This window comes from Sesamum indicum, linkage group LG7 (assembly GCF_026168435.1).
Source record: "Sesamum indicum cultivar Baizhima isolate 11 linkage group LG7, ASM2616843v1, whole genome shotgun sequence".
Classification (NCBI taxonomy): domain Eukaryota; kingdom Viridiplantae; phylum Streptophyta; class Magnoliopsida; order Lamiales; family Pedaliaceae; genus Sesamum; species Sesamum indicum.
The window spans coordinates 14213708-14241498 of NC_142663.1; the positions used below are offsets into that span (position 1 = coordinate 14213708).

The 27791-nt window shown below is 35.6% G+C and overlaps 6 protein-coding genes and 1 non-coding gene across 7 annotated transcripts; 6 read left to right on the forward strand and 1 right to left on the reverse strand.

Annotated features, from left to right (window-relative positions):
• Positions 1-817: 817 nt before the first annotated feature.
• LOC105179230 (65-kDa microtubule-associated protein 3) lies at positions 818-7417 on the forward strand. Its single transcript, XM_011102831.3, has 13 exons — positions 818-1033; positions 2707-2794; positions 2984-3190; positions 3571-3822; positions 3916-4125; positions 4210-4365; positions 4500-4659; positions 4747-4898; positions 4971-5058; positions 5195-5268; positions 5361-5435; positions 5561-5840; positions 6750-7417. Exons 2-13 carry the CDS (start codon positions 2723-2725, stop codon positions 7223-7225), a joined length of 2202 nt encoding a protein of 733 aa, XP_011101133.1. The 5' UTR covers positions 818-1033; positions 2707-2722; the 3' UTR covers positions 7226-7417.
• A 967-nt stretch (positions 7418-8384) lies between these two features.
• On the forward strand, positions 8385-12060 carry LOC105179274 (AT-hook motif nuclear-localized protein 6). Its single transcript, XM_020691256.2, has 5 exons — positions 8385-9254; positions 10489-10556; positions 10818-10949; positions 11070-11231; positions 11490-12060. Exons 1-5 carry the CDS (start codon positions 8897-8899, stop codon positions 11781-11783), a joined length of 1014 nt encoding a protein of 337 aa, XP_020546915.2. The 5' UTR covers positions 8385-8896; the 3' UTR covers positions 11784-12060.
• A 1051-nt stretch (positions 12061-13111) lies between these two features.
• On the reverse strand, positions 13112-13824 carry LOC110011311 (uncharacterized). Its single transcript, XM_020691272.2, has one exon. It carries the CDS (start codon positions 13741-13743, stop codon positions 13342-13344), a length of 402 nt encoding a protein of 133 aa, XP_020546931.1. The 5' UTR covers positions 13744-13824; the 3' UTR covers positions 13112-13341.
• Positions 13825-14784: 960 nt separating this feature from the next.
• On the forward strand, positions 14785-15003 carry LOC148787594 (small nucleolar RNA U3). Its single transcript, XR_016066580.1, has one exon. It is a non-coding gene; the product is annotated as a small nucleolar RNA U3 (small nucleolar RNA).
• A 161-nt stretch (positions 15004-15164) lies between these two features.
• Positions 15165-17582, forward strand: LOC105179229 (putative calcium-binding protein CML13). Its single transcript, XM_011102830.3, has 2 exons — positions 15165-15701; positions 17159-17582. Exon 1 carries the CDS (start codon positions 15254-15256, stop codon positions 15695-15697), a length of 444 nt encoding a protein of 147 aa, XP_011101132.1. The 5' UTR covers positions 15165-15253; the 3' UTR covers positions 15698-15701; positions 17159-17582.
• Positions 17583-18458: 876 nt separating this feature from the next.
• On the forward strand, positions 18459-20339 carry LOC105179228 (small ribosomal subunit protein uS15). Its single transcript, XM_011102829.2, has 5 exons — positions 18459-18616; positions 18729-18801; positions 18923-19061; positions 19155-19341; positions 20096-20339. Exons 1-5 carry the CDS (start codon positions 18594-18596, stop codon positions 20127-20129), a joined length of 456 nt encoding a protein of 151 aa, XP_011101131.1. The 5' UTR covers positions 18459-18593; the 3' UTR covers positions 20130-20339.
• A 1579-nt stretch (positions 20340-21918) lies between these two features.
• Positions 21919-23934, forward strand: LOC105179227 (small ribosomal subunit protein uS10y). Its single transcript, XM_011102827.3, has 4 exons — positions 21919-22070; positions 22190-22324; positions 23117-23230; positions 23601-23934. Exons 2-4 carry the CDS (start codon positions 22213-22215, stop codon positions 23741-23743), a joined length of 369 nt encoding a protein of 122 aa, XP_011101129.1. The 5' UTR covers positions 21919-22070; positions 22190-22212; the 3' UTR covers positions 23744-23934.
• Positions 23935-27791: the final 3857 nt, after the last annotated feature.

Consider the following 27791-nt stretch of genomic DNA (forward strand, 5'->3'; position numbering starts at 1 on the left):
TGTTTGTGTTGTTCTTTTATTTAAATCCTAGTCAGCAGCTGACGTGGATTAAAAATCCACGTCAGTCGTTTTTTTTTTTTTAATTTACACCTATGCGCCACATATGCGCCACGTCAGTTTTTTCAGCCAATCAGGATCGAGCCCCCAATTTTAAAAGTCACATGCATCGCATGTGACTTTTTCCGGCGACCCACAAAATTTTCCGGCGAAATTTGGACTGAAATTGCGAATTTTTCAGTTTTACGGGACCAAATTGAAACCCTAGATACTTACGGGACTAAAACGAAAATAGCCTATAACTGTGGGACGAAAATTGTCTTTTGCCCAAAAAATAATTACTGTCAAGGACTGTATTTTTTCATGAGAAAAATATGAGATGAAATCAATTAAATTATGAATTGTTTATGGAGGTAGATGCGTAACTTGATTATGAGAAATTACATGGGCCTATTTTGTATTATAATGGCATTATTGTAATGAACTCACGTTGGACAGTAGTTGCTATTCAAATCATACTGTTAATATCAAATTTTTTAAAATAAATTATAAATTAAATTTTTCAAAAATAACTAAATAGTTAAATTTAAAATTAATTTAGTGTAGACATTTGAAATATTTACTTTAGATCATCTCATAAAATTCAAATTCTTTTGTCCAAATCCAGTATTATATATCAAAGTTGAAACTTTAAACCCTAGAATCCAAGTTCATGAAATTTACGTGGCAAATTCACGACTTACCTGTTATCTACCATGGGTGACAGTCAGTAAAGACAACACACCAGAACTCTTTTAAAAGGTAAAACCCGACTTTATATCTCTTCAAAATTTGAAAAACCTCGTCATCTTCTCGTGCTTTAACGGTCGAATTCTGAAACTCTCTGCTCCCCAGTTTCTCTCTTCTTAGCTTTTCATCGTAGCCCCACGATGCGGGGTTTCTCATTCTCTTCTCGATTTAATTTCACATGTTAACTATTTTACGACTTTGTGTAATCGAAAAAGATTTATTGCCACCTTTGAATTCCAGTTTCCAGGTACGCTCGCGATCTAAGTTTAATTTCGGTTGTATTCTTTTTGTCTATGTTTCTCTTACTTGATTTGAGAAGAATTGCCTCAAATTTGCGTAGATGAAAGTCATGCATCATTTGCGGAATGAGTTTGCCAAAGAAAAAAAAATTATAAGTAAGGAAGCGGAATTGATTAATTATTTTTGTGAATTTGTCAGTTTCAAGTAAACCGGTTATGGTTTTATGTATTTTGTGATTGAAGGGAAAGCTTTGAATTTGTGGGCGTTTGATTGATTAATTGTTAATGAATTTTGTATTATACTGGGCTTTGATTGACTGATATAGGTTATTTATCCACTTAATGTTGCAAAATTATTGTTGCCCTATTAGCCAGTTTGGTGAAGGTTTGTCCATAATTCAGAAATATTAAATTTTGTATCGCGTATATGTGTATATGTCTATATATCAGAAGCTGGTTTCTCTGCTCCTGAACAGATAGAAGAATGTTATTTTTGGTTTCTTTTTTGGCCTTCTCTTCATTTGTATCCAGAGGTTAAGCTCTCCGTATTAAGTTTGATTTGTTCATTCCTTTCTTCTCTCTGTAAAATTTCTTGAACCAAGATGGTTCAGGGCATGAAATTGTTCATTGTTCAGAAAAGAGATAATAGTATATGCACAGACACACAATTTGACTTAAAGAGTAGGATTTGCAAACATCCTCTTATGGTCTAAAATCCAAGTATCAAAGACCTTACGAGAGAGTTGGTTCGAATACTTGTGCTCCAACTGCTGCTACGTAGGTGGTATCGCCTAATCTCATCAAGAATTGATGCAACTTTTCCTCCACCCACCGAGGGACGAGTTGTAGGCTGCACCACATTGGCAGCCACCATAAGTGCAACTTGGCACCTTCAGATAACTTTCTAATACATTCCATGTAGCTATGAGTTTCATGTAATGGGCACAACCGCCACACCTTGTTGATGTAATGAGGTGATTGCCCCTTCAATTCATGGACTTGTAGGGCATTGCCACCCAATAAACGACCCATGAGATCATCCCAAACTGTCTTTATAGTTTTTTCACATGTGATGCTCGGTTAAATGGATGCCTCAACCTAATTGATGATCTATGAAATGATCATTGAATTGCAAGCATTCCAATTGCTAGCCTCAGGTGCTTTATGGTCTTGTCAACGAATCCCGCTATTTTCTCCATTCGCTAGGTGTTCAACACCGCCTTCTCCCACATGTCATTGTCCCTGGTTATCACACAAAATGCGATAGTTGCTCCCAAATTTTCAGACGGAGACAAACACAACGATGAGTACAATTCTATCACCTTCTTCTGGTTTGTGATTGCCGCTGTTTCTGCCATGGGAGGAGATAACGACTCAGGTGCTGGGTCTTAGTAGTGATGCGGGCATAATGTTGCAGGATTAGAACTCCTGCACTGGTACCATGAAAGAAATCAGAGAGGGTCTTGTGGGAAAAAATTTTTTATATTGGCTGACTAATGCATATAGTTTTAAGATGGGTATTAGCACAATTACGACAAGAAGTAGGAAATGGAAAGAGCTATAATCTTCGACTAGTGGAACTACTAAAAATAGAATATCTAATTGCCAAATAACTATCTAGCTAATATATTATAGTCTTAAATAGTTGGACATCTGATCAGAATGGCTTTTCTATGGACAGGTATAGTTACTTAAGGATGCCTACAGGTGTAAACAATCTGCTTTCTCGAATGGAAACGACATGTGGAGCTCTTCTCTATGAATTACAGGTTTCTCACATGGCTTTCAATTTCAAGCTACTTATATTTGTCTTTAGCCCTCTATTTTTTTCCTATTCACCATTTGAATACATAATATTGATATTCTTGTCCTTCCCTTAGCCAATGTTTATATACATTATTACCATTGTGGCAGACTAGTTATTATTTTCAGTTATGTTCTGTGGCTATGTCTATCAGATAATTTGGGACGAGGTTGGGGAATCTGTTGCTGAAAGGGATAGAATGTTACTTGAACTTGAACAAGAATGTTTAGAAGTCTACAGAAGAAAAGTGGATCAGGCAAACAGGTATAGAGTTCAGCTGAGGCAGGCAATTGCTGATGCTGAAGCAGAGCTTGCTGCCATCTGTTCTGCACTGGGAGAGCGACCTGTGCACATTAGGCAGGTCAGGCTTGGGCCCGAAGAATGTCGTCTTTACTGAATTGGCTCTTATATTGTTCGTTTGATAATTAATGTGCCAATGCATAATACTTAGATTTGTATACAACTTTAATCAGCCTCAAGTGTTGATTAGTGTCAAAGCCATCTAAAGCTTTTCCTAATTTTAACAGTTCTATATTCACACTAAACATATCAACATAAACTATTTACTATTGTGAACTGTAAATAGCATTTACTGAAAAATGAACTCTAAAGATTCCGATATATCAAATATGCCTTGATAAAGATTAGAGACAAAAGAAAAACATATAAAAAGGAAAGAATGTGCAGAAACTTCCATTTGGGATATTCAGGTAACCAAATCAATGGTCTTTGCTCGTGCAGTCTGATCAAAACTGTGGAAGCTTGAAGGCTGAACTCTTAGCCATCCTTCCACAGATAGAGGAGATGAGGAACAGAAGAATTGATAGGAAGAATCAATTTATCAAGGTCCTAGAAGAGATACATAGCATTAAGAATGAAATCTATAGGTCAGATCGGTTTGCTTCTAATGGCCCTGCAGTTGATGAAGCTGATTTGTCTATAAAAAAGCTCGAAGAGTTGCAGAGAGAGATGCAGGCACTCCAAAGTGAAAAGGTTATATTTCTCTCTTTTGCATTATCATCTTCCTCTTGATAAATTTTGTACAACTCTGCCATGATACATTTCCCTGAATTTCTTTGCGTGTAGAGTGAACGGCTGAAGCTGGTGCTTGACCGCATGAAGTATTTGGACTCACTGTGCATAGTGCTTGGTTTGGATTTCAAGAAAATTGTCGGTGAGATTCATCCGAGTTTAGCTGAAGCTGCAGGTTCAAAAAATATTAGTAACAGCATCATAGAGCAGTTGGGGACTGCTATACAGAACCTAAGAGAGCTTAAAATACAACGAATGCAACAGGCATGCATTTCTAGATTATGCTTTGTTACCGTGAATTCACTATTCTTTCAGTAAGACAAGTTTGATGACTGACCATGTTGGCAGTTACAAGATCTTACGACTTCATTATTGGAGCTTTGGGACTTGATGGACACACCAATTGAAGAGCAACAGACATTTCAGAAATTTACTTGTCATCTAGCTGCTTCAGAAGATGAGATGACAGAGCCTGATATTCTTTCTATAAACTATATTAACTGTGTGAGTCAAACATCTCTTTAAGGGAAATAGGTTATATTATAATCCATGGTGGTTATACATGGCTTGATTCTGTGGTTGAAGATAAAATACATATTGAGTTGGTGTTGAAGCAATCCCTATTATTTATCTTCCAGGTCAAGACAGAAGTTTCTCGATTGGAAGGGCTGAAAGAAAGCAAAATAAAGGAACTTATTTTGAAAAAGAAGGCAGAGCTGGAAGTTCTCTGTAGGAAGACACATCTTATTCCAGATTCAGATAGTGCAATGGAAATAGCTATAGATGCTATTGATTCTGGTATCTAACTGTGTACAAGATAATGATCAGTTTCTTTCTTTCGACATCCCTTCTAATTTTACTATCTACATTTTTTATTGATCAAAGGAGCTGTTGATGCCACTTTTGTGCTTGAACAAATCGAGCTTCAGATAGCTAGAGTTAAAGAGGAGGCTCTCGGCAGGAAAGAAATCCTTGAAAAGGTTGAGAAGTGGATGGCTGCATGTGACGAGGAAAGCTGGCTCGAGGAGTACAATAGGGTTTGGTTCATTCAACTCACTTTTAGATACACGTTTTGAACATAGAAACTCAACATAAATCATCTCCTGTAGGATGACAACCGCTATAATGCTGGCAGAGGTGCTCATGTTATGCTAAAACGTGCAGAAAAAGCTCGTGCACTGGTCAATAAACTTCCAGGTATTGATATTTGGTTCTGTTAGAAAGCATTCTTCTTGCAGCAACTTAATATTTACAGTCTTACTAGTTAAAGGAATGAGACTCGAACATTTGGTGATGTTGATACTGGTTTTGTTACATTATTGTGCTAGAACAGCAATGGTGGGCGCATTGGCTTCAAAGGTTATAGTTTGGGAAAATGAGAAAGGAATAGCATTTACTTATGATGGCGTAAGTTCTACCGAATTAAGTTTAAAATGTAAATTAAGTAATCCCTTTTTATTTTCATTAATCTAAGGTCTGTTCTCTTTCTCTATATCTAGGTTCGTCTTCTCTCTATGCTCGAACAATATATGGTTCTACGGCAAGAAAAAGAACAGGAGCGAAAAAGGCAGAGGGTATAGACTTTTGTTATCTGGGATTTTCTTGTTATATTAGCTTTAAACTAAGACCAGCTCTCCATTCTGTCTTGCTCTCTCTGAAATCTCCCCTTTGGTGTGCGCGCCTGTTTATTTTACTTCAGGATCAGAAGAAACTGCAGGGACAGTTACTAACAGAGCAGGAAGCTATTTATGGTTCAAAGCCAAGTCCCGTGAAGAACCACAGTGTGAAGAAAAGACCTCGATCATCATGTGGTGGTGCAAGCAATAGAACGCTTTCCCTTGGTGGACCTACGCTACAGACTCCCAAGCGTGAGATGCCTCCATCTGCAAAAGCCACTCCCAACATACGAAACTCGAAGAAAAATGAGATTATCAACAAATACCGTCCCAAGGATGATGGACTTGCACCTCCCTCTTCAGGTAAAGTTTTCCTACCAATTTTGTCATGTGATTGGTGATCCCTTTCTTGCAGTCTCATTCAAAATGTCCACGTTTTGGCTACTTAAGTTAAGTTGCTGCTTCGAGGGATAAACCTTTGAGAGCAAACTATGACACATTGATACTACTAAATGTCTTAGTATCAAATATTCAATAGGATACCATACTCATGCTCCTTGGACACTCTCACATACTCCTCGAATACTTTTTAGAATATGTCCAAAATATTAATAAAAAGGTAATTGAATGAAAATTCCTACCCGACCTTTTCCACATGTATTACACATGTCCTAACACTAATAAAATATGAATTATAGGGTAGAAAAACATAATAAATGAATAGTATATTGTTTATAAAAAAATTATGTCGTGATAAATTTGTTAATTACAGTGCATTGTTTTAGCACTTTGGCATGTATATAGTCTCTAATTTAATTTTAATTAATATATCATCTATCTTTCATATTATTTGTTCACCAGTGTCTATATTATACCGTGTTTATATACATGTCTCAATTTACATGCAACATGGAGGAAAAATAATGCTTTGTGGGGTTTGTGTGTGTGTGTGTGTGAGAGAGAGAGAGAGAGAGAGAGGATGAACGTTTTGACTTAGTGTTGAACTGCATCACAGATACACTGCAAATATTCCACTTTTCCAAGTATATAAACATCACAAAGGTCATGAGGATAACAATATTCATGTGGTAAAGTTACAAATTGATCATCTCTTCAAGAATTTTTCTTAAGCTAAGAGTAAGGTGATAAACTCATGACTTGAATCTAGGTTCTTCAATGGATAATCATCTCTGCTTATAAACGGGTGAAATAATCCCCAGACAGTAATACAGTGCTTCCTCTCATTGTATTTACATTTCTTGATTCATGCAGGGAGGAGAGTTGTCGGCATGGCTGGTCATCCTGCAAAACATCAATCTCCCAACTTAGTAAATGCTCGTCAGCGAGAGTCGCCCGTGGTGCGAAAGCCGTTCTCTTCTATTTCTTTCACCAATTCATCAAAGACCAATGTCACAAATACATTGGAAGACCGGAACAAAAGACACAAGGAGAAGTTGCACAAGACACAAACGAACAACAAACCTTTCACTACTCCTCCCAAGACCATTTCCATTGCCGAGCAAGAGAACAGAACGCCCCAAACAATGGGAATTTCTGTAGCATCAACACCCTCAACATCGTCTGTTCCTGTGCAGACACCAACAACACCGCCTCCTCTCCAAACAACAATAACACCGGTTCCTTCTACAAAGAAGACAGTTCCTGAGGAGATTGAGTACTCGTTTGAGGAGAGGAGAGCTGGATTTGTGTTGCCTAGATCACGTCTAATGACCGTGACACAAGTATAGCTATAACCATTTGTTTGCTCAGTTCAGTTCAGTTGCAGTTGTTATATATTCATTTATGGCTTTTGTTTGTGATGACGAGTCTATTGTCTCCGTCTTGTGTACATAATCCTAGGAAACAACTGAACAAGGACCCTGGACGCTGAAATTGCTTCCCCTCCAAACCTGATGTGAATTTCATCTGATTTGTGAATAGTGGCTTCTTCATTTAATTACAAAATCACATTTTAAGGTACTTGTGTTATAACTTATTTTATGTTCACAAGACATGAAACAGATGATAGGAAAATCCTAATATTTGTCACTAAGTGGGAAAAAACAGTTTGGATTTACTATTGTAATTCCTATTGCATCTTCTATTCCATCTTATATATACATGTTACATGTATAAAATTTTTTAAATAAAATTAATGATATAATTTTTACATATGTGACGTATATATGTAAAAATAAAATAACAGTGAATTAAATTGCAACAGAAAATTGATCCAAAAACAATTGGATTGGATGTTCTATTGCAATTCCTGTTGCAGTTTTATTCTATTTTATATATACATGCCATATATATATAAAAAAAAATTCGATAAAATTAACGACATAATTTTTATACATACAATGTGTATACATAAAATAAAATACAAAATACGACATAAATTGTAACAGAAAATCCACTCGAGTTACGTCTTTATTCTTTTTCTTCCAACATAGGCTTTTGCTTCATTTGTGGTCTTTCCATAAGCAAAACAAGAATTAATTTGAAGAAAACCAAAACCCTAGTAGTTAGTAGTTCGTTAAAGTGCACACAGTGGCACTGACAGTAAATCATCCCTATACTCAAGGGCATCTGTTTTTAGATGGTCAACCTTTATTTACCTAAAAAGACAAAGGAACAGGTCAGAGGGCAGAGGTTGTAAGAAATTGGAATGGCTCCAACGTTAACTTTACAGCTTTTGCATAATTAAACTGCCATTTCATTATTATAATACAAATTATCTTTTCCCCAATTTATATATTGCAATTCCCATTTAACTTGCTAAAAGTTTTAAAATCCAATTTATTAAGTTTCCAAGACGGACCTGAAACCATTTTCTTAACCATAATTAATACTTTGAATTTTGTAATTAAAATATTGCTGCTTACCTAATTAATTTTCCAATTATCTAATTAAAATTCCTCATTTACTTTGAATTTCTTAATTTTTTGTTCAAACTTTTATTTCCTTCCTCTGCTCTTTTCTTGCAAAAACCCTAATTTTACAACCAGCCCAGGAAAAATTTTCTGACACCAACCAAGATTTTGAATTTTCCCACTTCATCTCTGTAGCTCTGTCTCTGTTCTGCAAAGGCAGACAATCCCCTACTAAGTTGAGATAGTTCCTGGTGAATAGATTCTTGTAGCAGAGCTCTGTTGTACTCATATGATCTTAGAATATTCCGGTCTGATTCTTGCATTACAAGATTTTCAGACTAGTTGAAGTGGTTTTTGTATGATCTTTTTACATTTTATTTTCATTGAAGTTTCTTGCTGAAAGGTGGGTTTTTTTTCCCCAGTTATTCCGAGTGTTTGAGCTGAAAAAGGTTTGAGCTTTACCAGTTTAGTAAGCTCAGGTTTAAGATTTTACAATCTTTTGGAGGGTGTAAGGTTTTTACAGTTATCTTGTTTTTTAGTATATGAATGGAGGAAAAGGAAGGATTAAATGGTTCTGGGGTCACTGTAAAAGGTGATGAAGCTCCTCAGAGCTTCAGAGTGGAGCCCCGGGTTGTAAATCCTGACCTATCACAAGCTGGATCGGCTGTGCCTCCCTCACCGGCGGTTCCGGTGAGTGCTGCTGCACCAGCAGCCGCCACGGAGGTGAAGAAGAAGAGGGGAAGGCCAAGAAAGTATGCAGCAGATGGTTCTATTGTGGCATTGTCACCTATGCCAATATCGGCTTCGATTCCGCTTGCTGGTGATTATTCAGCTTGGAAGCACAGTTCAGGCCGATCCTTTGACTCTTCCAAGAAAAAACATAAATTGGACTTTGAAAGTCCTGGTAAGTATATGATTTGGTGCTTAATATGTTAATCTTAAGTTTCAGTTTTACACAGTGGTTAATTTACTGTTAGAGCTGTTACGTCGAGATCATAGATTATATGGACAACAAAAAAGAGATTGCTTTGTTGCTAACTTGTCTGAGATTATTGTATTCTTATGCTTGTGGTTGGTTACAAGTGTTGAGAAACAATATAGATTATCGACTGATCGGCTTTATATTTCGTGGGTGCTCTTTGCTGTTTGCTCTGTGTTTATTGGTCAATTTTAATAACATGCTAGTATCTGATTTGGGATCGGGACCGAATTTGGGGCCCTTGTCAGCAAGTGTGATTTTTGGTAGTTTGATGCTCTGAGCAAAATAGAATGATAACTGAGAATCAGGTTTTGTTTCTGCTGATGTGACAAGACAAAAGATCTGTCTTTTACTCAATAATTGCAGTATCATAAATGGCAAGTTAAGAATAAAGAACTTGAATGAGAAAATGGTGATGACGAGATGACGTAACGTGCGTGGATCTAAGCCAGGTGGACTTTGTGGAGGCTCAGAATAGACAGAATTAATGTTAACAGGAACGAAGTCTAACTATAAAGCATATTCCAATTCGAACAACATTCTCTTGCCCTATCATGTATGCTGATTTTCGTTTTTTTCTCAAACGAGCCTCGAAGTAGGATCCAGACTCGGAATCTGTTTTAGCATCCCTCTGATGCTTCTGCCACGTTCACTAGATTCAAAAGGATAATTGGAAATTGGATTTCTCTTCAGTAATTACACATTGGCACAGCAGCTGTGGAGCTGATGAAGATAAACAATGAGCTATATGATCTGTTAACTTATCACACCCTTGAATAGGAATAAGATTTGTGTTCTTGATAGTTCAGTACGTTAATTGGCACTGTTTAAACGTATCTGTAACGTTGAGTTCCATAGTTGAGATCAAGATTTCGAGGGATTAAAATAGTCCTGAATAACTTTCTTGATGTATATTTAGAAATTCTACACATTTATTTGATTAACACGTGGGCTTGCATGTGCTTGGGTGGATTCCTTGTCCTTTATAAGTTTTGTCCCTGTGAACTTTTGTGTAAGAACTGAAATGAAAGGCCTAAATGAATTTACAGTTGTGTTTAGATCTAGCAATGGCTGATGACTAAACTTTCACATGTTTTGTGTTCTTTGTGATATTCTAAATTATCTCAAGCAAAATGCCTTGATGAGTCGTATGTTGTAGGGGGAACGATGGCATTCTCACTCGGTGCAAGTTTCATACCCCATGTGATTACCGTTAATGCTGGCGAGGTACTTCAAATATACAATTTTGTTCATCTTATCGTTTTTAATTTCTATCACAATCTTTCTTTTAATGTCTTCTTTGATTTCCTGGATATTGGATATGCTGGTGTAGACTGTAATCAAGAAATATTTACCATTGGCCCTCTTAATCTTACCAATATGTGTATTGCACGTCTAGACACGACATAGCAGTGTTGCGGCTAAAGTAGTTTATTCTCGCAAGTCGTCTTAGTTTTGCTGATTTTTGACGTCATTCTTTTGTAACAGGATGTTAACATGAAGATAATATCTTTTTCTCAACAAGGGTCCAGAGCCATTTGCATTCTGGCTGCAAACGGTACTATCTCAAACGTTACGCTCCGTCAACCTAATTCGTCTGGTGGTACTTTGACATACGAGGTAGGAACCTTTTCTCTCATCATGAACTAACATTGTAATTCCCTATGTGGCTGACTTTACCCTTGCCCGAGCAGACAGGTTTTTTTTATATGCATGTGAAGTTAATAGGTTTTTATACAGGGACGTTTTGAGATATTGTCTCTCATGGGATCATTTATGCCAAGTGATAATGGATTGACGAAAAGCAGATCAGGAGGGATGAGCGTCTCTTTGGCTGGGCCCGATGGCCGTGTGTTGGGGGGTGGACTTGCCGGCATGCTAGTTGCAGCAGGCCCTGTTCAGGTTTGATGATTTTTGTAACTCAAAATAATCTCCAGCTATTTGGCATAATGAGCACGGGTTATCAAAATCTCACACACGCTACACGTGTGTGTGTGTGTTTTGCCACGGCATGAAGAATGTCCTAAGACAGTTCTTGCCTGTGCACTGATCGTCTGTCAAAACAGGACTTGCCCGAACGGGTTTCTGACCAGACATAGTTTGCAAACAGTGTCGTGGAACCATCTCTTGCAAATTTGTCTGAATCTTTAAATGCAACAGGTGGTGATTGGCAGTTTTCTCCCAGGGCACCAGCTGGAGCAAAAGCCCAAGAAACCAAAATACGAGCGTACAATAGCCTTCGGCCCTGTCCCAACCAACCCCGTATCTGAAGAAAGATATGAAGCTGCCTACAGCGGACCAAAGCCAAATCTTACAACCTCTACTTCATTCCATGGAGACAACAACATGGCTTCTGCGAACTCCATGCACCACTCCAAGACCTCAGAACCTAGAAGTAACGTTTCGTTGCCCGGAGAAGATTCTCTAGAGCAAAGCCATGAAATAACATGCTGATTTTCTTACACGTGTTTGTATCATAGCTGTTTTTATTAGGGAAAGAGTTTTTAGGCTTACTTCTTCCTGACCTAAGGATGTTGTGACAGAGTAGAGCATGTTTTGATTGTTTGACCCAAAGTTGCCCTTGTTTAGGTGCTGAGTTAGGACATATTTGCTTGTAGGATTCTCATGTTGTCTGTATCAAACTTCTCTCTGGCCTAAGATGGAGTCTTTCTATGTGTGAAACTCGAATTCTTATTTTTCGATTATAGTTGAAACATTCACGAGTTTGTGATACTTGGTCTAGAATTTGTTTGCTTTCGACTCGTTGGATATAATATATTGATGTCGGGCATATTTTTTTAGTTCGGCTCAACTAGATTTGATGATAAAAGGAGGAGTTTGAAAAGAGTAAACGGGATTCATGTTTGCTCCATTTAAAGAAAAGGGATATGACTGTATGTGGTGTTCATTTGTAATTTTTAGAAATTGAAGGACCTTTTTATAATAAAGCGGATCTCAAAGGACTGCCTGCCTGCGAAGCTCATGTGCAATTGTGCATCGCAATCTGTGTACTGGAGCACGCGTCGCTACCTTTTATTACTTTACTAAATTGTTTGGAGGCATCGCCAACTCCTCAACCTTCACATCCAAGGATAAAACTACGTATCTGCTCCTAAAAGCTTCTTTTTACCACATTTTATTTTTTAATTTAATTTCTATTACATTTTTTTTATTGTATTTAACGTACATGAGTTTTTTTTATTTTGATGCAAAAACTTACGAGTATTCTTTGAAATCTGTACTAGAACAACAGAGAATATTGCCCCCTGTAATCCCACTTCAACTTATTTCAAAGTTGGATTTGCAAAAATTGGGTTAGAATATAATTTTAGACCAAACTATAAAATGATTGATACGTATCCTTCAGTTTTATTACATACTAAGTCCGAAATGAAAAATCATATAATTTCTGTATCCAAATTATAGAAAATAACATAGTGGTATCAGATTTTTACATGATAATCTTCATCTCTTTGCTCTCCTTGAGAAACGGAAACTCTTGCTACTGGATAACACATGGGATTTTTTTAGCAGCATGCAAGAGACCATCTGATTAGGACAAACAAATTAACGATTACAACAAATTTATTACATTTGAATTTTTAGATCCATCTAAATAAGCCCTTTTGGCTCCTCTTTATTCTCATCCATGTGTATCTATTCCAAATAGCATCCTTTGACAATTAAAATTTATAATTTGATTCTGTAATTCAAAAATTATGTCAATTTTTAGTTATTTTAGTAATTTAACCTAAAAATGCCACGTCTTCAACCATGTCAACATTTATATCGAGCTTCCTACAAATTTGTAGTTTCTCTAACATAAACCAGACTCTTCTCTTCTATCAATATTCATTAATTCTCAATTACATGAGGTAACAAGAACAAGAAAACTCTTGTAATATACACTATGTGCCAGTCTTTTAACTTAAACTTTATAACGTCAAGAGAGACATCCGACACCAAACTCAAATTTTCCCCGCACGTCCACCGTTGAAATCACAACGGCATGTCATTGGCCTAAAGCATACGATCTCACTTTTTCAGCCCTCCATCCCTTGTTAATTTTCTCAATAAACTCTTCAACTCTTCTCTTCAGATCACCATCATCATCATCAACATCGTCATCGGCATTGTCCAGCCGGCTCGGCCTCATCGTCTCATTGTCTACCATCGTTACGCTCACAGATGACAACTCCTTTGCCCCCTCAACCAGTACAACACTCTGCTCAGACAAAGAAACTGAAGTCTTATTGAAATTTTCTTGGTTTTCATCCACTTCATTGAACTGGGAACTTGGCTTTGATGAGCTGCCAACAAGTAGTACAGCAATGATGAGATTGCAGAAGCAGAAGACCATGAGGGAGTTTGAAGCAGCTATGCTGATCAACTCAAATATTGTTGAGTCCAGCATTAGTGTTCCTTTTCCTTAGTGGGAATATTTCAAGATTTTTGTGGAGCTTGTTTTAGTAGAGTGGTGGATGGAGAATGCAGTTATAAAGGCTTTGCTTAGAAAAACAAAAAGTGTATTGGGGAAGCTGCTTTTGCAGCACATCTCAAAAGGGCTTGTTGATGAGGTGTGTTGTGAAAGCTCTCCTAACACAAATATGATTGTTCATTTTTTGTCAATTGATTAATCAAAGTCTTTGCAACAACCCAAGAAGCCCATATGCCCATTTGTCATTTATTAGTTGGGTTAATTACACTTATATCCCCTCTTCTAAAAATAAAAAATTACACTTTTCTCTAAAAAAAAGTTTTGAAATTACACTTACACTCCTCTAAATAATTCTTCATTTAGAAAAATATTGATGTAATTATTTTATTTTGTACGTCATTTAACATTCTTATGTATATTCTTGTACTTATAAAGGGTTAAATGTGAGGGATAGTTACACTCCCATCCATCCCTTGAGGTTTGGTGTAATTATACGTAGACCTCTTATAGTTTGCGAAATTACATCTAGCACCCTTGAGGTTTACTTCCGTCTAATAAATAAATTCCAGCGTTAGTCAAAATTTATCGAATCTGCGGATATTAATATAAATTAACCGGTTCATAGATGCTATTACTTGCCTCTATATTATATTTTTGTATATTTCCATAATATTTTAAATGTCTTTAATTTTTGAATATTTTGATATCGAATTATTAGAAGTGAAAGTAATAACGTGCATAAATGCTGGTATAATATTAAATAGTCAATTAGTACAAAATAAAAAGATCTTAAGATTAGTAAAAGAATTTTAAAAACATGCACAAACTGTAAGTGAACCCGAATTCCAACCAATCCGTACCCATTAACGACCGGGTCAAACCCAAGCCACTTTATTGGACTCACAGCGGCAGCAGCACAGAGGCGGGTGTGTCAAAGTCCAGCAAAAACAGAATCGCACATTGGTAGTTTACATTATAAAAGCTCTTTTTATATAATGAAGAGAAGCAAGACAGTGCACGACCTTACTTGAACAGGATCTGTTCTATAGGCTCGTACCTCTGTATCCTTGAGTTCTAAGGAGACAGGAAACCAAGTCTGGTGGATGAACTATGGCTGCTCGACCAGAGCGTGATTAACAGCTCTGTGGCTCCGATTACTGGGCCATTAGGGCAGTAGAGGATCGTTCTCAGTTAGCTTCGGTTGGCTGGGATGGTCTTGCAGCTGTCTGACAGACTCAACTACAATCTTTTTACCCTGTTTTTGCATTTCAGCCCATCTCGAATGGGGCTACACAGAATTTGCAGGCCCAAACTTTCGTTAGTTTTCGCAAGTGACCCAGCACTTTCCCATGTTTGTATTCATGGCCCAGCTGTGCCTTTCCCAAGCAACAAAAACGTTATCAGATTTTTGTTTCTCAAAAAATAAGAACTGAGAAGGTACAGAAACTGAAAACCAGAAAAAAGGGGAACCCAGAAAAAGTCGGAAATGGGGAAAAATCTGAGCGACGATCAGGTGTCATCGATGAAGGAAGCCTTCACTTTGTTTGACACCGACGGAGACGGCAAGATTGCTCCGTCGGAGCTCGGAATCCTGATGCGTTCCCTCGGCGGAAACCCTACTCAAGCTCAGCTTAAGTCGATAATCGCTCAGGAGAGTCTCAATGCCCCCTTCGACTTCCCTAGGTTCCTCGACCTCATGTCCAAGCACTTGAAGCCGGAGCCCTTCGATCGCCAGCTCCGCGACGCGTTCAAGGTGCTCGACAAGGACGGTACTGGCTACGTCGTTGTATCGGACCTCAGGCACATCCTCACCAGCATTGGCGAGAAATTGGAGCCTGCGGAGTTTGATGAGTGGATCCGCGAAGTCGATGTTGGATCCGATGGCAAGATCCGGTACGAGGATTTCATCGCCCGCATGGTCGCCAAGTGAGAAGGTGATTTTTGAGGAAGTTGAGATATTATACAGTTGTAATTTCTCGCGAATGATTGCTATCTGTGCGGTTTCATGATGTTCTTGAGTTATTATCACATTATAGTGGATCTAGGAGTTATTAGTGGAAGTAGAAAGGGGAGGAGCATATAGCGTCTGCCTCTAATTGGTATATAATCGGGCAAGTCGTATGTTTTAGCTTAAGCCATGTGCGAATTTGCAGTTAACCTCTCTTTTATCATGTTTTGAGGAGTTTATTTGTTAGGCCATGGTTGGCATTTGATGTGCTCTTCTATGGATGTTCAGGCATTTCAAACTTGAAATTTGGCTCCTGTAAAGGAACTCTAGGTGTTTACTGTTTCTTGTACCTAAAACTTATTATACTTTTTGCAGTTCAAAGGTCTATCATTGATGTCCAGATATTTTTCCAGCTGCTTAAAATTCTTCATTTTAAACATACCTGTGTTGTTTCTTCCAAATAGACAAGCATTCGGAATAGATATCACATTTCTATACTTGGAGTTCTGTTGGCCTGGATGCCCTACTGAAATTGTTTTCTCATTGTGCAATCTGTTTATCTCAACTCTTGGATTATGTGCACCGCGATAAACAAGTAAATGGTTGTTTCTCTGTGAAACTCTCAGCTGACATATAGTGGTTTGACAGTGTTGTATCTAGTCTAAAACTCTGGCAACTAGTGAATTTGACGTTTCTATTCTACCTGCCAAGACATTATTGATCTCAAGTTGCTTATTCTCTCACTTGGTTAGCAAATAAGGGAGGGGAAAAAAGTTGTTGCACCTGTACGGTGAGGATGCAAGGAAGTATCAGACAATTTTCATAATGATATTATGTATAACAAACTGATAGTTCATGCTAGCGGTAGGAATCTGTGTTACAATGCCATGGTTCCAAAGGGAAATCTTAATCACTGTTGATGGATAATTTGGGCCAGAATGAGTATTGCATGCTGATCTTGGGATGAGCGAACAGTATTGGTGTGTATTGCCTACACCTTTAGATTTCCATTGCCAGTTGCAGAGACCAAACTAGATGTTGGTGTTTCCCATTTGATCAGCACATTTAGTAGAGATTTCTGAGGAAGGAAATAGTTTCTGTCCAAGTTCCTCTTTTGATGACAAAGAAAGTAGGGCTGGCTGTTATGTGGAAAGATTACGATGTTGCCTACTCATTTCTCATATCTTCTAGATAATCTTTAGTTATATGTAATGTGTAAAAAGCTTTGAAGAAAGTAGAGACTGGAAATTTTTAGGGGCTTGTTCGTCCTCTGTAATCAAAATATAAAGGTGGAACCGTGGAAGACCTTTTCTCTGGTTCTTTTCATGTCCTGTTCTTTATCCAGCCGCATAGTGCTTGGTATTCAGTTAGCTGTTTATAGTTGAGAGAATTTGCAATGCTTTATAGTCTGATGAAGGCAAAATTTGTGACTTCCACCTGCAGGTTATCCAGATACTCATTGTGTTATGTATTCACTTGAAGCAGGATTCTTGTTTTTTCTTCTTCAAGAGTAGTTTTTTATCTGGGATGCTGAAGCTTTTTCATTAGACTTCACGGTTCCGATATCATAGTCAGTATTGTCTGGGAGCTTGAGGCCTGTGTTTGGTTTCGATTTGGTACTTGTTGTTGTTTAGGTGTAATTTAGGAGTTGTTTGCTACAAAGCATTTTCGTTAGGCTTCACAGTTCCAATATCATAGTCAGTGTTTTCTGGAGCTTGAGGCTTGTGTTTGGTTTTGATTTTGTACTCATTGTTGTTTAGGTGTAATTTAGAAGTTGTCTGTTGTGTGAACGAGTTGTTCTCACGTTGAATCTGCATGTAAAGATGACTTGCCTCTCTAAGTCTAGAGAACGGTGATTCCTGTTTCATGATCTTTTATTCCATACTTAGTATTATTTTGGAGCTGGAGATAAGAAGGGTTGTGGCTGTCAATTGATTCTGCATAATAATGGTGTAGCAGTAACGTACCTTTATAGATCAGCCAATAATGCATCTGTGGGACTGCAACGCCCTGTCTCCAGCTTCCTCCACAAAGGCAATGGGGGTTTTTTGCGAAAAAATATGCTTTTTCAAAAGTGTGCTTAATTTTAGAAAAAGTGGATAAGAGATGAGATGTGAAAGTTGGTACTGTTTAAAAGTAATAATTATAAGTAGAAAAAAAATTAATGTGGAAGTATTTGGCAAAATTATTTAATTATCTTGGAGGTGGATAGATTTTAATTATAGTAGGTGCGGGGGATTTTTGAAACATACAAAAGTTAGATTTGATAAAAAAAAGTTATTAGAAAATTTAATTTATTTACAAAATGTCTTAAGTTGTAATAAATACATTTTCACCAACTTATAAATTTACTGTATTTTAGCTGAATTTTTTAAAAAAAAGTATTAAGCAAAAACTATATTCTCAAACATCTTCATTTAATTTAATTTAAACTATAACTTAAAAATCATTTAATTTAAGCTTTTTTGCTAACAGCCTCAATCGCTTGGATTTTATTTGCTTCGCTTTTAGATTATAGTTCAGACCAGTTCTAATTGAAGTACGCAAATTCCCATTTAATCACAATTTAATCATAACAATTTGAGAGGCTCAGTTGGCTCGAATAGCAGGGTTCAAATGCAAGGTTGGGGCCCATTCGATTGGGCCTCGCTTCGTAAATTTGGGCTTAATGGACCTATTATTGGCCCACATTCAAATTTGGTAATTAGGCCGGACCAGAAGAAAACCCAACAGAAATTTTTCGTCTCTACATTCAACAGCATATTAAAACCCTATCTATAATCGTCACACTAGTCTCAGGATCTAGGGTTTTTGGCCTTTGTTTACAGAATCAAGCGAATTTCATCGGTGAGAACAGAGTCCCGCCACCTCCGCCGTCATGGGTCGTATGCACAGCCGCGGGTACTCCCTCTCTCCGTCGTTATCTATAACCTGCAAATCACGTTTACATTTTGCGAAAAAGATTTCCGTGGCATCACATTTATTTTGGGCGTTTTATGTTATTTGATTTCAGTAAGGGTATTTCTGCTTCAGCCCTGCCTTACAAGAGGACTCCTCCCAGCTGGCTCAAAATCTCCTCTCAAGATGTAAATTTATCTAATCTGAACTTCACTTTTGTGCAAGCATTTGGATTCTTGCATTTGTATTGTATTTGACAGGATTTTAATCTGTTTTTTTCAATTCTTCTAAAAAATTCGAATCCACAAGGTTGAGGAGAATATATGTAAGTTTGCGAAGAGGGGCATGACACCATCACAAATCGGTGTCATTCTTCGTGATTCTCACGGTATTGCTCAGGTGAAGAGCGTTACTGGAAGCAAGATTCTGCGTATTCTCAAGGCTCACGGTATTACGAATTTCTACTATTGAATGTGAAATTTTATAGTGAATAAAATGTGTTTTCATTATGATTTGAGTTGTTTGGTTTTTTATGTGTTAGGCCTTGCACCGGAGATTCCGGAGGATCTTTACCACTTGATCAAGAAAGCAGTTGCAATCAGGAAGCATTTGGAGAGGAACAGGAAGGATAAAGATTCAAAGTTCAGGTTGATTTTGGTGGAGAGTAGGATTCACCGTTTGGCTCGATACTACAAGAAGACCAAGAAGCTCCCACCCGTCTGGAAATAGTAATGCTCTTCTTTGTTTTCTCCTTTTCTCCGCATCCTACTCGGTTTTTTTTGGTTTAACTTTGCTGTTTAATCTCTGACTTGCGAGGTAGAAACCTTCTGAATTGTGTTGCCTGGGTATTCTTATCTGGTGGATTTTGTTGTCTTGTCCCGTTTTGCTGCATGATGAATTTTTCCTAAAATTGTCAAATATGAATGCACTTAGGCTTGTGCCTTGAAATTTTTATTCACGAACACTATCAGTTGGACTGAATGACATGATTCGTGCCTTAGGTTGTATTAGGTAATAAAAGTTTATGTCAAAACTGCTGCTTCTACCGTGCTAGTCCCTGCTGCTTACATACATGGTTTAGGTTGGTAGAGAGTTATTCAAATAATACAATTTCATTGCTGTATTGAGGATAAGTTCAAGAGTGCTGATTCTAACAAGGTAGCATATTAGCTTCTAACATAATGGATTCTGTATCCTTAACAAACTTGGCAGATTTTAAATCTCCCTCCTGTTCTCTAAAAGGAGGCAAGTTATTGATGTCAAATTTCTTCCGTGTTACCAGTTAATAGTTTGTTGATTGCCGGAGTAGTTTTATGTTTTGTCAAGCTGCAATTGTTTCTTTTGAAATATCTTGGGTCGCCCATGTTAATTTTGGAGTCTTAGTATTGTCTATTCTGTTTCTTGTTGTTGTTGTTTGTCGCATAGATTTCTCTTTCATGTACATGTTATTCTTCAACTTGATGGAAAACTTTTTATTTGCAGCGAATCAACCACTGCCAGCACTCTAGTGGCTTAAGCTAAGATCAAGATGGGATATTTTTGGACTAGCAGCGTAGGTGGTGTAGCTGTGGTGATGCAATATCTTAGGAATCAAATATTGGCAAAAAATGTGTTGATTTACAATCTTTGTCCCTTTGTTTTACAAATTTACTGAAAAATGGATGGCAAAATTTGGATCTCATTTTTTGGCTACACTAGCTGCAATCCACCAACTTCAATTCTGCTATGTGGCTTTCATTGTTCAGACATGTGCTTTTAGCTGATTTGTGGATTCCTATGAAAACTATTGATTGCGATATGTCAAGAAAAACTTCAATATAAATTTAAGATGTAGTGAAGTGCAAAATTATGTAGCAACCGAAGTTGAAAAAGGCACACATCTTATTGAATGCTAAAACATACCCCGAGAAGTACAATGGAAGTTTTGAATTTTCAAACATGGTTGAGATTTATGTATTTACAGTTACTCTTTTCTTTAGAAAATTTATGTACTTTGATTGTCTAACAATGGAATTCATTTTCCGTTTTTCTTTTTGTGCGGAGTAGAAACCAACATGCAATTTGGAAAATTACAAAATATTTAAAAATCTAGAGATAAATAATTAGGATTACAAAGAAAATTAATACCGAGATAAGGTTGTATTGATTTATGATACACTTCTCCATTCCTCAAAGGTGTCGAGTATTTTAATCATGTTTCTCTATATCTTTGTAGATCAAAGAAAACCATGAGCAAATTGATAGATGAGTTCATGCAAATAATATAATTAGTACACGAGTTTCGGTACAAATATCACATTGATATATGAATTTTTATAAATACAATAATTGATACTTGTTTTTTTACATAAAATTTAAATATATATATATATCTATAACATTTTACAATCACAAAGGTACCTTTTAATCTAACTTAATTTTTATGTCCGCTTCTTATGACCTAATATTATAGTCATAAATGATAAATGAATAATAAATTAGTTTAGAATATATGAATACTCATTCAGCAATTAAAATTAACATTTAATAGATTGCGTTGGCAGTGATGGTCTTAAAAATAAAAATTAACGATATTACTGAAAGTAAATTTTTTAATTTAATTTTAAATTAGTATGTTTTAAGAAAAAAAAAGTTACAGTAAAAGGTATACAAAAAATAATGAAAAGGCAAATTACTTTCACCCTGCTTTTCCTTATTTTATAATTTTGAGAAATTAATTATAATATCTAACTATTTATAAATACTTTTATTATTAAAAATAAATCATGTTATTCATTTAATCATAGAATATACCATGATAAAAAATTAATGAATACTTAAGACTAATGCTGATTCAAATCGCAAAAATTAGAGATTCTTTTTTTTAATTAAAGAATATATTCATCTTTATAAAATATAAGATAGATATAAGTATCTCTTCGATGTTAATGAAAAAATCAAATATCAATTAAAATTAAAGTATTCATGAAAACTTGTGTATCAATTTAATTTTTTATGAAAAATAATGGTATGAATTAGATCACTTGTAAAAGCTCACATGTCAAACTTAGATATCAAAATAATTTTTACTCGAGAAAATTTATATATAATTTCTATTTCAAAGAAAAGATGTATCATACTATCCGACTGTTCCACCACTTTGTTTAAAAGGCCAGACTTAAATTATTATTATTATTATATCTTTTAAATAGGAAGAAGTTTTATATTACATAACAAAAAGGGGGAAAGTAAAAAAAATATAAAGGGTCCGTCAGGGGGAAAAAAAAGTAATTGAGTATATTTTTGTAATTATGGTAAGTTCAGGGGAGGTAGAAGCAATTAACCAAAAAGAAAACCCTAGGCCTGGGTTTATAAACCCATCTAAAATACGCTGAGCTTCTGTTTTCTCTGAGAGGTCGTCGAAGCTCAGAAACTGCTTGGCTTTCCCAGCTCCGCCGCACTCTTCAATTTGCCTCCGGTAACAACTGCGTGCTCCGATGATGATATTTTTAAGCCCCCAAAATCTGTTTCTGAAGTTGCTGTTTGCCAAGGATTTTTTTTTGATTGACAGTGTGCTTTGTGTGTCTGTTTTTTCAGAGAGAAAAGCTGAGGGAAAAAGAATGGCGTACGCAGCTATGAAGCCGACGAAACCGGGGTTGGAGGAGCCCCAAGAGCAGATTCACAAGATCCGTATCACTTTGTCCTCCAAGAACGTCAAGAATCTCGAAAAAGGTGGACCCTTTTAATCTTAATACCGTTGGCTGCTCTAGTTATGTATTGATCTTTTTATGTTAATAGCCTTCTGATGATTAGAGGGTAGAGAAATTTCGGTTTGTTCTGATACGAATGCCACATTGAGGATGTTTTGCTGTTTTTTTCTAGCATTACTATGCTGTATGCGTTCGATTATAATCGCTATGAACATTACCTAGTTAGCTTGGATCGTGCAGATAAGGATTGTGCCTGTACTTCAACCATTGTATATTAATTCTTTTATCTGGTATACTTTGTTGATGCAGCTAAAATTGTTTTTTGTTTTTTCATTTCAAGACTGTGGATTAAGAATTTTATGCTACTGTCATCATCAATGTTGTAGTCTTACGTTTTTTATCATCCTCGTTTTGGTGTTTTGAGCTCGAAATTTTTGTTTTAAGTGATACAGAGTTTATCAATTTTGTTTACTGCACCTGTCTTGTATAAGAAAATGATTTATCTGAGTGTATGCCACCAACTTTACTTAGTTATATATGTAACAATGACCTATGGACAATGATCGTTAAGTGTACTTGTATAGGTAACGACCTAACGGACAATGATTGAGTATGTTTGATTCTGTCTTAGCTTATAGGGTGCGGGGATAAATTGCCCTGTTTAGTAGATGAAATTTTTAATCAGATGGAAGAAACTTACTACTGACTAGATATGTTCTGAGGTCTGTTTTTTGAAGATCAATTTTAGCCTTTCTGATTTTAGATCTCATTGTAATAGTTTGAGACATTGATGACTTGAAAATTTGGTTGACAGTTTGTGCTGACTTGGTACGTGGTGCCAAAGATAAGAGGCTCAGGGTAAAGGGACCAGTGAGAATGCCTACCAAGGTTCTTCACATCACCACTAGGAAGTCTCCATGTGGTGAAGGTATGAATCCTATCACTGGTGTAAAAGAATTCTTATATCATATTCTTGTGTGGAATTGCATCCAGTTGGACGGGCCCGGGTTCCTTATCTTTGAAAATATTTATTTAATTTATTTCCTATAGCAGGGATTTTATTGTTTAAAACCAACATGTTCTTATATCTTTGATCGGTGTAAAATCTTTGATTGTATCTTTCCACATAAGATAACTCAACCAAATATGTTTTTTTAGAATTTTTTTAATTTTTACTTTTGTGTTATGTTTGTGCATTGAGCTTCTTCATATTGTTCATGTGCTTAGTGGCTATCACATAGGCTTGGTGCTATTGATATATGGATTTAAATTTTGGTGTTGTGGAATTTGTTGTTTAGGAACTAATACCTGGGACAGATTTGAGCTCCGGGTTCACAAGCGAGTGATTGACCTTTTTAGTTCCCCAGATGTTGTGAAGCAGATTACTTCAATCACCATCGAACCTGGTGTGGAAGTTGAAGTTACCATTGCTGATTCCTAGACACCTACACCCATTGCATTTCCTTGTATTTCTTCATTTTGCTAGTCTAAGTTGAAGACTAATTTTTATGTGTTTTTGCCGGCCCTGTTAGAAGTCTGGAATTCCCGCCTCTGAGTAATGAACCGATGATTTGTAGCAAGGGTTGTGAAAAGACCATTCAAGAAAGGGAATGTAGGTATTTTGTTTATTTACTTACTCTTAATGCATAATACTTTCAAAAGTTGAGAACTGAACTTCCAACATATGTATGGTCCCTGGTCCATCATTCATGGGGTGTATTTCTGATTTATGTGTTTCACTTGGAGAATTTATGCTATGCTGTTAGCTGAACATATCCAAATTCTCATACAAAATTGGCTAACTGATCATCAATATAGCAGTAGTACAACATCAATGTGAGAGCTGTGATCGCCGGACTACTTTTCTCTTTATACAACTATAGATACAGTTTTAAGTGACTTGAAATAGAGATAGCAATAGAAATGGTGAGAAAGATAACTGATTTTACTGTTACTTTTTTCATCTTTTACCATAGAATGATTAATCTAAAAGGCTACAAAGAGAGTGGTAGCTTTAGGGGAGCTGGTGAAGGAATTACTGTCAAAATGAGTATGACGCCAAGAAAAAAGCCCAATGAAGATGGGCTTAAATGAGGCCTCGGCCCCAAAGTTGAGGTGGCTCCATATTCTTGGCCCAAGTTACTCCTATTTTTTGACATTCCAATGCTACAAGAAAGAATCCTTTTCTTTGTTGATATTTTTTCTTTTTCATTGGGAGTGAATGAATCAATACATTACAAACCTTAATTATAAGTTGCGATAATTACACTGTACTCCTCAAATATTTAATATAACTATATGGAATTTTCGTGTGATTTAAAAAATTATGTCTAATAGTTACTTTTAATCAATAAATAAATAAATAGATATCTCTATTAGTCAGTATTTAAAGAATTTATTGATATTAACAAAAAATTGAATAAAAATTCATATTTACTCTTGATTAATTTAATATTGACTTATTTCAAGTTGAATAATTTTTCTTTCTGATCAAACTACCCACATATATCTTTACACGTGTTAATGCATGTATAGAGTACATCTTCACCCTAACTTATATGGGTAGTTTGATCAAAAAAATATATATTTGACCTATAATAATTTTGTAATAAGCCGATTAGGAGTAGATTTTGATAATTTTATTAATGAATAGTTTTATTTGTTAGATGAGAATAAATTTCAAAACAGTTAGTGTAATTTTTTGTGATGTGATATAGGATGATGATTGATTGTTAATTTTGATGTGTATGATTGAGGTTTCTTTCGGTGATTAATGCTTTTGAAACCACTTTAGTGATCGATCATAGTTACACAATTAAGTTGCATCATTTCTTTTCCTTAAAGCCTAATTTGCTCCCTTTTCCCTAAATCATTTCATTTTAATTAAATAAGCTAAACTATATTCCAACTAAATAATTGCAATTTGAGCTTGCTTTTAATATATATATATATATATATTATATAAAAGTTAAAAATTAAAAAAAAGGTAGAGATTACTGTTAATATTGAAATTTTAAAATAAATTACTAAATAAAAACCCAAAAAATTGGTTGACATTTGAATTCCAAATTAAGTGTCCATGACAATTTAAATGTGTTCAAACAAATTTGTTTAAGTGTTTATATTATATTAGAGTGTTATATATTTTTATGGATTCGAAATGAATATTATTTATTTTATTTTGAATTGGCTGATTTGATCTAAAATATGTTTAAATTTGGCCTATTTGGGGACGGATCCACGACAAAGTTTATGGTGTTCAAGCTCAAATTGTATGTCAAAGCCTACTCATATCTATCTTTATCTCCCAACAAATCATTCTATTCCATACCACACAAGACAAGACGTAAATTATAACACACAATAAATTAAAATAACTCAAATACAAAAGCTATCTGCCACGATGAAACTCAACAACTGTGAGAATCCCACGCGTTCCTTGGCATCAAATATTTGAAGCCTTGTTACCAAATTTCAAAGTAGAACGTACCGTGCAATTCGCGTCTAAGAAATATTTCAAAACCTTGAATCGACATTTGTAGTGAATAATAAGAGAATTATCTTCACTTCATAAATTTTAATATTTTTCTATTTAAATTTATAAAAATAATTTGTCCATATTATTTTATTTTATTTGTCTCGTAATTTATTTTTGCAAACACAAAATATTGTATGAACCATTACTCTTCAAAGGGATCGAAGGAATTACTCATTTGAAAGAAAAGCATAAAAGTACATAATTACCCCTAGAAAATGAACCAGAACGACATGATAGAGATTAATTAGTTGGTTAAAATAGTAATTCCAACCTTCTTATCATATTGGAGAATTTTAATAGTAATATTATTATTATTATAAACATCAAAGGCCCAAAAATTTGTCTAGGGTCAAATGACTCCCATTTCCGAGGCCCACTTCTCCTAAACCCGTGGCGGAGCGTCAGACCACGCTCCAGCCGTTGAGGTGGCTGCCAGCGCCACCCGCCCTTCACGGATTGTCCTTCTGTATCCCGCGGTGGAGAAACAGTACCCAAAGTTTCCGCAACATTGTCTGAAGAGAGGGACAATGAAGCGGCAGCGCGTGAGAAATGTGACAGCATAACATGTGTCAGCGGCCGCGTGGGCTAGCTTCCACCCAAAGATACAAAAAAGAACAGCTCTCCGTGTGAAGTGAAGTTCACCATACAAAAAGAGCTTATACTGTCAGGACATATGGGCCGAAGATGGGCCCAGAGAGGACAGTTAATGATTCTTCTTATTGGATATTGGGCTTCAAATGGGCCACGTCGGGCCCACTTTCGCTTTCCTGCTCAGCTGGTTGAATAGGGCCCATTTGTTGCAGAGTGCTGCTGATAAAACCAGCGCCATTCACTCCGCCCTTCGCTTTCCTAGTTTTGTTTCTTTTCTATTTGCTACCATTTTTTTTGTCCTGTTGCAAGACTTATATTATTATTTTGGGACAATTCTCTCCTCTCATTAATGTAATTATATATGAATTCTTTATAATTTAAAGAATTACATCTAATATTTTTTAGCTTTGTTTTCGTTTAACAAATAAGTCTATTCGTTAGTAAAAAAAAAAAAAAATAGGATAAAAATCTACATCTAACTCCAATTGACGTATTACTGATATATTGTAAGTCAAAATAAATCTTTTATGATCAACTACCCTTATACATTTTTGCACGTTAGCATGTGAGAATGTATATATTCACCATTGTAAGACTATATTTTTAGTAAGAAAAAGATAGTTTGACCTGCAATAGGTCAATAGTTAATTGAAAATATATATCAATTATTATCTAATTTTTTTTTGTTAATGTCAAGAAATTTTGGATGAACCTGTTTATTAGATGAAAGCAAATCTCATGAGTATTAGATACAATTTTTCAAATTACAGAAAATTTTACATCTAGAATCTAGATGCCCCAAAACTCAAAAGAGAATAGTATAATTATCCTTGTTATTTCATACACATGGCTAAATTTATTTGGAAATTAATTTTAGATGGGAATTTTTCTTTTACATACTACTCTTGGTGCCCTTGTATTTTATGATTTTTATGCACTTATCTCTTTATAAAATAGTTTTGGGTAATTTTTTTTATCTTATTAATATTTCTTTATTGATATTTTATAAGCTCCATAATTTTATTTTATCCAAACATTTATAATTTTATTTTTAAAATAAAATTTAATATCATATAAATTTTAAAAATATTTTAAATAAGTTTAGCCAAACTCCTCATAAAATCAATTTATTTTACAGCTTGTATTTACCATTCAAGTACAATATATATATATATTATTTTTTCCCTTTTGTGGAGGCATCCAACATTGACAGTTGAACCTTTGGGTATAAGTTCATTGCACTCTTAATATTAATTGTCAATAAATAAATAAATAAATAAGAAAAATGGAATTTTTGTCGAGTGCATCAATTTTGAATCCTCTTGATGAACCTAATGCTTAATTTCAGGGGCAATAATTC